The sequence below is a fragment of the Oncorhynchus mykiss genome, chromosome 6 (assembly GCF_013265735.2).
Source record: "Oncorhynchus mykiss isolate Arlee chromosome 6, USDA_OmykA_1.1, whole genome shotgun sequence".
NCBI lineage: Eukaryota > Metazoa > Chordata > Actinopteri > Salmoniformes > Salmonidae > Oncorhynchus > Oncorhynchus mykiss.
The window spans coordinates 81,120,577-81,134,567 of NC_048570.1; the positions used below are offsets into that span (position 1 = coordinate 81,120,577).

The following is a 13,991-nucleotide window of genomic DNA, read 5'->3' on the forward strand; positions in this document are numbered from 1 at the left end:
GTAAAATCGTTGACATTTCTGCATGTTGCATTTATATTTTTGTTGTTTAGGGCTACCTACAGTATGTTTTATATAATACATGGAAATCTAACTCACCAAATCGCTCATATTAAAGTTGCAAACTTGTTCAGGACAAATATGCTGCTGTTGTTCCCTTCTCACTGAGACAGTAAGATGGAGGGCATACAGGAGATAAGGGGTTAAATGAGTGTGCCTAAAGGTTGGTAATGATGAACAATAATACAAGGCTGTAAATGTCTCATGAGCTTAGTTCAACTGTCTAACATCATAAAACAAATTATAGCTTCATTGTTTAAACTGTATAGCTATGTTTTAAAGATCATGTTGATCTCATGGACAGTCAGTTATAACATCCATAGGTCTAAGGACATCTAATGAATAAACTGAACAGATTGAATAAAACAATATATACAATTTATTTTCACTTCAGCGTCATTTAGTTCTAAAAGTGTTAATGTACAGTTCAGATTCTATAATTATAATGGTGTGTGTGAATCAACAACAAGCGTTTCTTATTACAGATACCATTGGCTACAAAGACATGTCCTCCTGGAACATAACTTATTATCATAGAAAAAGTCACAAAATAACTTGTAGTACAAATTAAAAAAACATACAAATATGAATCAAATACTGACATATTACATATGTGGGAAGTAAGTATTATTTTAAGATTAGCCCTAAAATACAATCTTTGTCCCAAATACCACCCCATTTCCTACATAGTGCACTACTTTTGACCAGAGCCCTGTGAGCCCTGGTGAAAGGTATTGCACTACATAGGGAATAGGTTGTCATTTGGGATATACCAGTGTCTGAGCCCTGCTCTAAGACTGCTTCCTGGCTTGGTGTCTTGGGAGGAACTTCATGGTGTGAGGCTCCCCCTCCTCCTCCACAGGCTGCTGTGATAGGTTGTTGGTCTGTGGGAGGCGATCTAGGGTCAGGCCCTCGTGAGGACACACAGAGTACCGTGACAAAAGCGTAACCAGGATGGATTTCATCATCACCATGGCAATGTGCTTGCCAACGCAGGATCGAGGACCGGATCCGAAAGGCTGGAAGAAACGATTAGGTATCTGAGAGTGCAAGAGAGAGAGAGGGAGAGCGACAGAGAGAAATAAATAAATAAATTAGTAAATATTTTTACACCTCAGGGTGCAGATGAATTTCTCCCTGTGATAGTCTTGATTATTCTCTTACATTTTTCTCAAAGTTGTCCAGACTGAACTCATTGGGCTTGAGGAAGAACTCTGATCTGTGCATGCGTCCCATGTTCAGAATGATGTTTGTCCCCTTTGGCACCCGGTAGCCACTGATGACATCATCAGACAGTGCCCGGCGCATGGTAAAGTCCACCACAGGATGGAACCTTAAGGACTCATTGATGAAGCTCTCTAGGACCCTTAGGTTCTGCAGGTCAGAGTTGTGGAGCTCCCTATCACCTACATTGAGAGAGGAGGGAGATGGACATTCAAACAGCCACTTATTCAATATAGCTACATGTACCCCTAAGTTCTATTGGAAAGTACTGTAGTTGTCTGGGTTTGATGGGTCCTGACCTATAACTAGTAAAACGAGAAAAGCTACAGCAGGAGGTTCCTCACCTATAACAGTGTCGATCTCTTCTAGAAGCTGTAGCTCTATGTTAACAAATTGTGAAGGTCTGACCTATTATACATTTAAGTCATTTAACAGACACTCTTATCCAGAACGACTTACAGGAGCAATTAGGATTAAGTACCTCGCTCAAAGACACAAAGACAGAATTTAAGTGTTTATCTCTTCCTAAAGCTGTAGCTCTATGTTAACAGATTGTGAAGTGGGGACTCACCTATAACAGTGTCGATCTCTTCTAGAAGCTGTAGCTCTATGTTAACAGATTGTGAAGTGGGGACTCACCTATAACAGTGTCGATCTCTTCTAGAAGCTGTAGCTCTATGTTAACAGATTGTGAAGTGGGGACTCACCTATAACAGTGTCGATCTCTTCTAGAAGCTGTAGCTCTATGTTAACAGATTGTGAAGTGGGGACTCACCTATAGCAGTGTCTATCTCTTCTAGGAGCTGTAGCTCTATGTTAACAGATTGTGAAGTGGGGACTCACCTATAACAGTGTCGATCTCTTCTAGAAGCTGTAGCTCTATGTTAACAGATTGTGAAGTGGGGACTCACCTATAACAGTGTCGATCTCTTCTAGAAGCTGTAGCTCTATGTTAACAGATTGTGAAGTGGGGACTCACCTATAACAGTGTCGATCTCTTCTAGAAGCTGTAGCTCTATGTTAACAGATTGTGAAGTGGGGACTCACCTATAACAGTGTCGATCTCTTCTAGAAGCTGTAGCTCTATGTTAACAGATTGTGAAGTGGGGACTCACCTATAACAGTGTCGATCTCTTCTAGGAGCTGTAGCTCTATGTTAACAGATTGTGAAGTGGGGACTCACCTATAGCAGTGTCTATCTCTTCTAGGAGCTGTAGTTCTACGTCAGGGTTCTGTTTGAGAAGCAGCAGCATGAAGAACAGACTGATAGACAGAGTGTCTGGAGCTGCTATCACCATCTCCAATACACACTGCCTCACATTCTCAGCTGACAGCTCCCCATGGCTCTGAAACACACAATCACACTTCAGATTAGTTGACTCACTTTGGTTACTCAGGCTATGTTATTGTTATACATGTTTTAACATAAGAAAGTGGAAACAACCGGCAGAATAGATTATAATATTGTGCAGAGGACATGGGCTGGGGTCAGGGCCAGTGTTAGGATCAATTTCATTTCAATTCAGTCCATTCAGGGAGTAAATTGAAATTCTAAAGTTCCATACATGTATATTGACCAATTGAAATGAAATTGAGTTAAGCCTGGGTTTGGGCCTTGCCTAATGCCTAGATCTTTGTCTCAGTGGGCTAAGGCAGTCTTTAAGTTTTGCAGACGACCTGTGCTTGGGTTAGTGTTGGGGATAGGGTAACGGGCAGGTTAGGGACTGACCTGTGCAAAAATGAGGTCTGCAGTGAAGTTGATGTGGTCCAGTTTGTCAGCTTCCTGTAGACCCCTTCTCTTCTGGTCGACCAGACTCTCTATAGCATCCTGCAGCTCCTGACTGCAACACAAAAACAGAGCTATACATTAAAACTAATACTTTAAACTTTAATGTATTGCTGTATATATTTAAATAAAACATTATTTAGTAGAATTGTATATGTATATTGTGTATTTGTCATGTGTGAAATGTGCTGTTAAGTGCTCATTGTTGTAATGAAGATGATGGAAGTGGAGAAGCAGGTGCAGATGGAGAGCAATGAAACAATGAAACTGAAACAATACAAAACAGGAGTAGGGTCTTGACATGAAACACATAATCAATACTGCCTGGGGAATGAACCTAAGGGAGTGACAGATATAAGGGAGGAATCAGTGAAGTGATGGAGTCCAGGTCTCATAATGAGGCGAAGTGGGAGCGCCGGAGAGGAGCAGAGGGAGAAGACATGGAGCGCCGGAGAGGAGCAGAGGGAGAAGACGTGGAGCGCCGGAGAGGAGCAGAGGGAGAAGACGTGGAGCGCCGGAGAGGAGCAGAGGGAGAAGACATGGAGCGCCGGAGAGGAGCAGAGGGAGAAGACGTGGAGCGCCGGAGAGGAGCAGAGGGAGAAGACATGGAGCGCCGGAGAGGAGCAGAGGGAGAAGACGTGGAGCGCCGGAGAGGAGCAGAGGGAGAAGACGTGGAGCGCCGGAGACGAGCAGAGGGAGAAGACGTGGAGCGCCGGAGAGGAGCAGAGGGAGAAGACGTGGAGCGCCGGAGACGAGCAGAGGGAGAAGACGTGACAACTGTCTGAATGCCACAACTGAAGTTCCCTCTAAGAAAAGTAAAGTTATTCTATTCTAGGTCTTTATTTGTATAGTCCAGATATATGCTCTACAGATGGTCATACTATCAACAAACAAATCTGTTGATAAGAAACTGTTAGTTTACGGTTAAGGTTAGGTTTAGAAAAAGGCTTAGATTAGGGTTAGGGTTAAGTTTAGGGTTAGGATAAGGGTTAAGGTTAGGACTAGGGTTAAGTTTAGGGTTAGGATAAGGGTTAAGGTTAGGACTAGGGTTAAGTTTAGGGCTAGGATAAGGGTTAAGGTTAGGACTTGGGTTAAGTTTAGGGCTAGGATAAGGGTTGAGGTTATGACTAGGGTTAAGTTTAGGGTTAGGACTAGGGTTAAGTTTAGGGTTAGGATAAGGGTTAAGGTTAGGACTAGGGTTAAGTTTAGGGTTAGGACTAGGGTTAAGTTTAGGGCTAGGATAAGGGTTAAGGTTAGGACTTGGGTTAAGTTTAGGGCTAGGATAAGGGTTAAGGTTAGGACTAGGGTTAAGTTTAGGGTTAGGATAAGGGTTAAGGTTAGGACTAGGGTTAAGTTTAGGGTTAGGATAAGGGTTAAGGTTAGGACTAGGGTTAAGTTTAGGGCTAGGATAAGGGTTAAGGTTAGGACTAGGGTTAAGTTTAGGGTTAGGACTAGGGTTAAGTTTAGGGTTAGGATAAGGGTTAAGGTTAGGACTAGGGTTAGGGTTAGTAGATAGTTAGTTGACACGTTACTGATGGTCTCTACCTGGAACCAAAAAGGGCTCTTCAAAGGGTTCTCGTATGGGGACAGCCTCCAGGACCCTTTTCGGTTCTAGATCACACCTTTTTTTCTAAGCGTAGAGCATCTACAGATGGACTATCCAAGTGTTACCCTATTCTATATATAATCCTTAAACGGTTAATATTAGATGTTCTGGATGCCTTGGTAATGATGCTAACTGTTTATAACGGTGTGACTTACGCTGCTCTCCTGTGTTTCTGCTGGATCCAGTCCAACTTGAAGTAGACATCTGGTTTGATCAGCACTGTCTGCCACGTGTCAAAGTACTTCTGAATCTTCTGCAGCAGCTCCTTCTCTAATAATATCAAATTAAATGTTATAAAGTGGAATAACTTCCCACTTGAAAAGGAAAGTAATGTTGAGTGCTTACATAACTGATGTTCAGATATACTGTTCAGGGTCTAGTGGCTTTATGGCTGTGAGTATAAAAGGCTGTGGCTCACCGTCTAGAGGCACCCCTAGGAACAGTCTGTTAGAGATGTCCACTACTGTACACCTTAGTAGACTCAGGACGTCCACCTGTCCACCCATCAGTCCGTCCGGCCCCTGGAGAGCGTCCAGGTGAGTCTGTGTGGACGAGACACACACGTCTACTGTCTTCTGCAGCCCAGGTCCTGTCAGAGCTGGAACACAGTGGAGATACAGCAGTTTATTACAACATATTGGACGATATCCTGTGAAGATATTGCCAGACTTGCAACTGGCAACTTTTCTAACTTCTCTATTAGTTTGTGTATATGAGAATAGTAATTCAATACAGCAACCTTCTCCTAATGGTTTACCATTTAATATCTAGAATCAGTTATTATGATCAATTAAGTAGTGGTATTGTAATGCCATGCTTATCTTTCTCAATTGATTTAGTCATTGTCTAATTGGTCACCTTTAGCGAAGTAGGTGCGGGTCTTCTTCCATAGAGCCATGTTGCTGTTGAAGATGATGCCTCTCTCATCCATGCCAATACAGCTCAGACCCTGTTTACTGCCGAACCGAGAGGTGTAACGCCCCTGTCTCAGAACATGATGCACTGCAGAGGAACTGTACAGAGAGGGTGGGTACACTGGTATTCACTCACCGAAGTCTACAAGTCTGTGTCAATAAGTCTAAATGTGTATTACAGCATAGGTCATCTAGGCTACAAGTAATCTACAAGTGCTTTTTGTGAAATGAAATTCAAACATCTTAATTAAGATATTTCAATTGATTATTGATTGATTGACTGACTGACTGTCTGCCTGACTGCTACTGACATCCTGACTGCCTGACTGCCTGACTGCCTGCTACTGACTGCCTGATTGACTACCTGCTACTGACTGCCTGACTGACTGGCTGATTGACTGCCTGCTACTGACTGCCTGATTGACTGCCTGGTATTGACTGCCTGATTGACTGCCTGACTGTCTGACTGACTGCCTGGTACTGACTGCCTGACTGAGTGCCTGCTACTGACCTGCTGAGTATGAATGTCTCCTCTCCGTTGATCCAGACCCTGACGATGTCTCCATATTTACTGTTGTAATAGTTACTGGCAGTGCCAATACCTGTACATAGAACATGTATTTAATAAATTATTCCGATACACTATTTGTTATTGTAGCAGATTATAATGTATTGTATTTCATGTTGTAGTAGTTACCTGTCCATATAAACCTGAGGTATGAGAGGAGAGGACCCACACCCAGACAGAAAAAAGGACCTGTCATAGCCAAGAGAGAGAGAGAGAGAGAGAGAGAGAGAGACAGAGAGAGAGAGAGAGACAGAGACAGAGAGAGAGAGAGAGAGAGAGAGAGAGAGAGAGAGAGAGATAGAGAGAGAGAGAGAGAGAGAGGATAACAAGAGAGTGAGAGAGGATAACAAGAGAGAGGGAGAGTGGTCACATAAAATAACTTAACATAGCAGGGTGTTGCATAGCATAACATGGCATAGCATAGCATAACATAGCGTAGCATAACATGGCATAGCATAGCATAACATAGCGTAGCATAACATGGCATAGCATAACATGGCATAGCATAACATGGCATAGCATAACATAGCGTAGCATAACATGGCATAGCATAACATAGCAGGGTGTTGCATAGCATAACATGACATAGCATAGCATAACATAGCGTAGCATAACATGGCATAGCATAACATAGCGTAGCATAACATGGCATAGCATACATAACATTACATAGAATAGCATAGCATATCACTACATAGAATAGCATAGCATAACACTACATAGCGTTACATATCAATACAATACATAAGTTCACATAACATCACAAATATGATATGTCATTAGTTTATTAAGGAGACAGCTGATGAAATCAGCCAATACAACAGACACAACATAGTAATGCAGTAGTACATAGCATAGACAGCAGCCAATACTCTGTGGTCAGACGAGGGACAGGACTCAATCTGCGGTGCATTGTAGAGCGCTGTCCACAATGCACCTTTCAGGCAATGTTCCTGTATTCACAAAGAATCATACAGGCAGCGAAACACAAAACATCTCATCCTGTAATGTACCAGCTTTAACACACAGAACAGCAACGTTGGTGGATAAATGAAGATGTCCCACTCAGGCTGTTTACCATTCAATGCTTTTTTCACAGTTCCGGGCTCTCCCGTAGGCACCAATGCATTAGCAGCTGAGTCTGCTCATTGACTGCATATGAACCAGAAAAAAATGAGGGAGTGGGATGTCTCACATCCTCTTCCGTCTCTGAGCATAGATGAAGATATCATATGGATTGAGATACGATCCCTGCATAGACTTGGACCAACAGTCCTGCTCTGGATGCAACATGCTCAATTATAGAATCACTTTAGCCCAAAATAAGATAATGAACTGTAGCTGGAAAAATCACTGTTGTAATTCAACTTGTTTTTATTATATAAGAATGATAACTAGCAGACTATTGTAACTGACCTGGTAAGGAGTTGTTGTTACTGTATTGTGACTGACCTGGGACAGAGTTGTTGTCTGTGTGACGCCAGGCAGCCAGCAGCAGACAGAGGAGCAGGAGGAGGGACCCCGTTGCCAGGGAGATGCCCTCTGACCTGGTGGCTGTGGCGTTCCGTGACTCGGACACCAACAGGTCGGCTATGACGGTGTCCAAGCACACCACCGCCATCACACGTCCACACACAGGCGACAACAGATCCATCACACACACATGGTAGACACACTGACGCAATGACACACACACACACACACTCCACGACCAGCTGCTGAACTGAAGAAACACTGTTGCTTCCGAGGTGATTAAAATGGTCAATCTCTCAAACGGACGGACGCGATACACTCACACTCTGAAACTGAAGCAACAACCCAGACTCCCTGCTACCGGCTTCTCCTGATGGTCTGAGTTCTTGATCAACTCTCACTGGTTCTCTTATAGTCAGCCGTGCCTGGTTACACGCCAGGTCAGGGTAAAGCAAAAGTCAAAACAAAAAGGGAGATTTTAAACAATTTCTGTGTAACCTTGTATCTTAGATCCGGCCATCTCATAAGGACCTTGAGTAGGTAGATGGTGGTCCGGTTTCATAGCATGAGCACATGTTGTGAGAGGAGTGTTCCACAGTCATGACATTAAAGACCCCTGACCTCTGTTAGTGCAGCTGGGGTCTCACAACTCTCATTCCTCTAACATCAAAGAGAGGAGGAGAGGACAGAGGTTTGGAGGGAGGAGAGGAGGGAGGTGAGAAAGGATGAGAGGAGGGAGATGAGAAGTGAGGAGGGAGGAGAGGAGGGAGGAGAGAGGAGAGGAGAGGACGGAGGTTTGGAGGGAGGAGAGGAGGGAGATGAGAAAGGAAGAGAGGAGGGAGATGAGAAGTGAGGAGGGAGGAGAGAGGAGAGGAGAGAGGAGGGAGTAGATGAGGGGAGAGGAGAGGAGAGAGGTAAGGTGAGGAGCGGAGGAGAATCTGAAGAGGGAAGTTCTGTGTTATGGCAGTGTTATCTCTACTTGCTTTCAAGCAGTCCCCCTCCTCTCTCTCAGTCCCCCTCCTCAACATGACATTAAATAGTTTTCTCTGTGATGTGTCACTGAAAGGCTAGACTTGTATCTGAGAGAGAGAGAGAGAGAGAGAGAGAGAGAGAGGGGGAGAGAGAGAGGGAGAGGGAAAGGGAGAGAGAGAGAGAGAGAGAGAGAGGGGGGGGGGGGGGGGAGGGAGAGAGAGAGAGAGAGAGAGAGATGTGGAGATGCACCTTGGTTGGAGTGCGGTAGTGAGTCTTTAACTGAATATTCAGATGTTGATCATGGCTGATTTCAAATCCCTGAGAAGCAACAGCAGATAAGGCAAGATATCTGAATCTGCCCAGGACTTTTTATGATGTTTTTGCTCTACTTAAAAGTATATAATAACTTCATCTTGGTGCACTTGATTGAGACCTTCAGTTACACACTTTTTAAAGGATTCAGGCTAAATGGTGAACCTACACAAACCTGTATTTGTACTGTATATGTGCGTGTTCATGTGTGCTCCTTTGCATTTGTCTCTATGGACGTGCACACAATGATAATTACTAATTGAGAAGAACAAACATTGAGTTGAAGAAAGATAAACCAAGTCCGTCAGCTAATAGTGATTGGCAGTATGACCCTCTCGCCAGCAGTACCACTTCTGGCCAGTAGGCGGAGAAGCAGAGCTGTACCTTTAGGATGTCATTAAACACTAGGGAAAACACTTTAGTTCTGTCAAAACCAGAGCACTGCCAGACCATTGTGATGATTCATATGACATTATGACAATCATCAAATATGTTGTGGAGGTGCAAACAAATTCCAATTACCACCAAGGAGCCGAAACAGCCGTGTGTTTGTGTACATTTGTATGTGTGAATGTGTATGCATTGGTGTGTGTTTGTTCTGGTCTATGGACCCGTATCTTTAGGCATCCTACTCCTGTACGCAGGGCCCAATGTTTTCCCTGGTCAGGTCATGGGGTCAGGAGAAGAATCCCCTGGCCCAGGTCACTTATACTCATAGTTCTAAACTCATCGAGAATCTTCTCATCCTTCTCAGTATAATCTACAACACAAAGGGCCGTTCTGTTCCCCCTGAGGCATCTGTGCCATTCTACCAGCAGTATAAAGGACTCTGGGAATTCACTCACCTCCCACTGGGCCTGGAGAATGTGCCTCGTTCAAACAGTCGTCTGTCTGTGTTCTGCGTTCTGACGGAGAGGCAGCCTTGATTCAAGTGAATTCCATTCAAGGGGTTTTATTGGCATGGGGAACATGTGTTTACATGGTCAAAACAAGTGAAATAGACAATAAACAAATGTAAAGTAAACAATCAGAAATGATCAGTAAACATTACACTTACAAAAGTTTCTAAGGAATAGAGACATTTCAAATGTCATATTACTGGCAATATACAGTGTTGTAACAATGTGCAAATAGTTAAAGTAGAAACGTAAAAATAAATGAACATACATTTGGAAAAAGCCCCTTGAATTGAAATGTTCTTCACTGTTTGCCCTTTTCTTGTGGCAACATGTCACAAATATTGCTGCTGTGATGTCACACTGTGGCACTTGATAGATATGGGAGTTTATCAAAATGGGGTTTGTTTTGAAATTCTTTATGGGTCTGTGTAATCTAACATGGTCATACATTTGGCAGGAGGTTCGGAAGCACGGTTCAGTTTCCACCTCATTTTGTGGGCAGTGAGCATATAGTCTGTTTTCTCTTGAGATCCAGGTCTGCCTACGGTGGCCTTTCTCAATAGCAAGGTTATGCTCACTGAGTCTGTACATAGTCAAAGCTTTCCTTAAGTTTGGGTCAGTAACAGTGGGCAGGTATTCTGCCACTGTGTATTCTCTGTTTAAGGTCAAATAGCATTCTAGTTCGCACAGAGTTTTGGTTAATTCTTTCCAATGTGTCAAGTAATTATCTTTTTGCATTCTCGTGATTTGGTTGCGTCTAACTGTGCTGTCCTGGGGCTCTGTGGGGTCTGTTTGTGTTTGTGAACAGAGCTCCAGGACCACCTTGCTGAGGGGACACTTCTCCAGGTTCATCTCATGGCTTTGTTATGGAAGGTTTGGGAGTCACTTCCTTTCAGGTGGTTGGAGAATTGAACAGCTCTTTTCAGGATTTGGATGATAAGAGGGTATCGTCCTAATTCTGGTTTTACGTTGTATACGGGGGATGATTGTCCAATTTTGTGAATGATTGATTGGTAAACAGACCCCAGACCACAGAACTATAAAGGGCAATGGGTTATATAACTGATTATTTTTTTTTTTTTACCAGATCCTATTTGGGATGTCAAATTTGATGTTCCTTTTGATGGCGTGGAAGGTCCTTCTTGCCTTGACACCACTGACTATTTGATGGTTAAAACCATGGATTCTTTGGCATTTGATATTGGAGCAAGTGTCTTTGTGTCTGTAGGTACATGCATATGGCATATTTCTGTGTGTGTGTGTGTGTGTGTGTGCGTGTGTGTGTGTGTGTGTGTGTGTGTGTGTGTGTGTGTGTGTGTGTGTGTGTGTGTGTGTGTGTGTGTGTGTGTGTGTGTGTGTGTGTGTGTGTGTGTGTGTGTGTGTGTGTGTGTGTGTGTGTGTGTGTGTATCATCGTCTCCCTGTCCCCCTTATATCAGTGTAAGCCTGTGTTTTTGTTCCCATTAGGGCTCCCACTCTTAAAGCCAGTGACTGAAATTCTTTATCAAAATATATGGAAAACATGTTAACGTAACCTTTCTCTCTCATCTTTGTCCTTAGAGAGTTGACCATCTCTGCTCAATCCAGTCTGTCCTTAGAGAGTTGACCATCTCTGTTCAATCCAGTCTGTCCTTAGGGAGTTGACCATCTCTGTTCAATCCAGTCTGTCCTTAGGGAGTTGACCATCTCTGTTCAATCCAGTCTGTCCTTAGGGAGTTGACCATCTCTGCTCAATCCAGTCTGTCCTTAGGGAGTTGACCATCTCTGTTCAATCCAGTCTGTCCTTAGGGAGTTGACCATCTCTGTTCAATCCAGTCTTTGTCTTTAGGGAGTTAGCTGTCTCTGGTCAATCCAGTCTTAGTCCTTAGGCAGTTGACTATCTCTGCATATTTTTGTCAGGGTATGTGAATTGAATAGGACTGGTCGGATGAAGACGAGATTATTCTGAGAACAGACCTGGCTTTGAAACAGGAAAATATAATTCCCATGCTCAGAGACTTGTATATATTCTCCTGTGTTCCATAATATAAATATCTACAACATGTAGACACGCTGAACTGCTAGATGTAAAATCATATGTTGGGTTGGATGAGGCTTTTTAAGTTAAATGAGAGCTGTATTCATTGGATACTTCTGTTGATGGTGTCCATTGACTACAGACCTCTGAACAGAGTCCCTGTTGCCCACCCCTAACCTTTCACTCATAACCTTTGAACCCTAACCTTTTACCGCGTCACTGACTGTCTGTTCTGGGGGTTTGCAAAAAATGCAGAAAAGGGGGATTCTCCACTGTTGAGAGAGAGAGAGAGAGAGAGACTTCGGCAAAGTCTGGAATGAGAGTCACTTTGCCCACTCACTCCTCTGCAGTTAGGTCACAATGTGATTTGTTCCCCAGTGTTCCCATTCTGTCCTGTTCACCAACATTAACCCAGGGGTTGGGGGGGAAAGGAGATGAGGTATTTTGGACTATGCTGAAGGAAAGGCGACTAGGAAAAGAGTGTTCTGATGAAGCAAAGGAGGTAAGGAAAGGAGGGTTCTGATTAAGTAAAGGAGATTAAGAAAGAAGGGTTCTGGTGAAGGAAATGAGGTGAGGAAAGGAGGCAGGGAAAGGAGGGTAGTGAAGGCTATCAGGACACAGCAGGTCAATAGACAGCTGGTCGTTATGAACATACTGCCAAGCCAGCTGGGAAGACATCTGCACTGGTGGAGTAGGAGGAGGAGAGGAAAGGAACGTTCTCACAGCCACTGCCAATGGAAGAGGAAGAGAAAAGACAAAGACAGAGAGAGTAGAAGAAAACAGAGAATAGTAAAAGAGAGAGAGAATATAGTGGTTGGATAGAGTGGGTTGCAGAGGAACTGTCAATCTGTTTGAATATACACCGTATATTTGACAGAACCTTTTTTGATCTGTTTCCTCTCTATCCTTGACCTTTTAACGGTATGAGCATCCCGGTGCTGTTCTATCAGTATAAACAAGAGCTCAGTAGAGCAAGTGGCTGTTGGTTAAAGGAGGGTGTGAGTAGTGAAGTCTCTCTGGGTGCATACCATATAGCACCCTATTCACTATTTAGCACATTATGGGCCCTGGTCAAAAGTAGTGCACTTTTGTATGTGCATTTGGAAATTCACACAGGACACCGGATAAGACAGGAGAAATACTCCAGATATAACAGACTGACCCTAGCCCCCCGACACAAACTACTGCAGCATAAATACTGGAGGCTGAGACAGGAGGGGTCAGGAGACACTGTGGTCCCATCTGATGATACCCCCGGACAGGGCCAAACATGCAGGATATAACCCCACCCACTTTGCCAAAGCACAGCCCCCACACCACTAGAGGGATATCTTCAACCACCAACTTACCATCCTGACACAAGGCCGAGTATAGCCCACAAAGATCTCCACCACGGCACAACCCAAGGAGGGGCGCCAACCCAGACAGGAAGACCACGTCAGTGACTCAACCCACTCAAGTGACGCACCCCTCCTGGAGACGGCATGGAAGAGCACCAGTAAACCAGTGACTCAGCCCCTGTAATAGGGTTAGAGGCAGAGAATCCCAGTGGAGAGAGGGGAACCGGACAGGCAGAGACAGTAAGGGCGGTTCGTTGCTCCAGTGCCTTTCTGTTCACCTTCACACTCCTGGGCCAGACTACACTCAATCATAGGACCTACTGAAGAGATGAGTCTTCAATTAAGACTTAAAGGTTGAGACCGAGTCTGCGTCTCTCACATGGGTAGGCAGACCATTCCATAAAAATTGAGCTCTACAGGAGAAAGCCCTGCCTCCTTGCTTAGAAATTCTAGGGACAATTAGGAGGCCTGCGTCTTGTGACCGTAGCGTACGTGTAGGTATGTACGGCAGGACCAAATCGGAAAGATCGGTAGGAGCAAGCCCATGTAATGCTTTGTAGGTTAGCAGTAAAACCTTGAAATCAGCCCTTGCCTTGACAGGAAGACAGTGTAGAGAGGCTAGCACTGGAGTAATATGATCACATTTTTTGGTTCTAGTCAGGATTCTAGCAGCCATACTTAGCACTAACTGAAGTTTATTTAGTGCTTTATCCGGGTAGCCGGAAAGTAGAGCATTGCAGTAGTTTAACCTAGAAGAAACAAAAGCATGGATGAATTTTTCTGCATAATTTTTGGACAGAAAATTTCAGATTTTTGCAATGTTAT

General features: G+C 43.9%; 1 protein-coding gene across 1 annotated transcript; it reads right to left on the reverse strand.

The window, feature by feature from the left end:
- Positions 1 to 421: 421 nt before the first annotated feature.
- LOC110506809 (aromatase-like) lies at positions 422 to 8,113 on the reverse strand. Its single transcript, XM_036981120.1, has 10 exons — positions 7,608 to 8,113; positions 6,285 to 6,344; positions 6,099 to 6,189; positions 5,532 to 5,686; positions 5,092 to 5,271; positions 4,829 to 4,943; positions 3,011 to 3,122; positions 2,465 to 2,627; positions 1,222 to 1,463; positions 422 to 1,097 (listed from the first exon to the last, which is right to left on the reverse strand). Exons 1-10 carry the CDS (start codon positions 7,807 to 7,809, stop codon positions 849 to 851), a joined length of 1,569 nt encoding a protein of 522 aa, XP_036837015.1. The 5' UTR covers positions 7,810 to 8,113; the 3' UTR covers positions 422 to 848.
- Positions 8,114 to 13,991: the final 5,878 nt, after the last annotated feature.

Excerpts from the sequence above, each read along its gene's own strand:
- LOC110506809 (XM_036981120.1), bottom strand. The coding sequence starts at position 7,809 with ATGGATCTGTTGTCGCCTGTGTGTGGACGTGTGATGGCGGTGGTGTGC. Across the intron at positions 5,272-5,531 it reads CCGCACCTACTTCGCTAAAG|CTCTGACAGGACCTGGGCTG; the intron begins GTGACCAATTAG and ends ACTGTGTTCCAG. Across the intron at positions 2,628-3,010 it reads CAGACCTCATTTTTGCACAG|AGCCATGGGGAGCTGTCAGC; the intron begins GTCAGTCCCTAA and ends TGTGTGTTTCAG.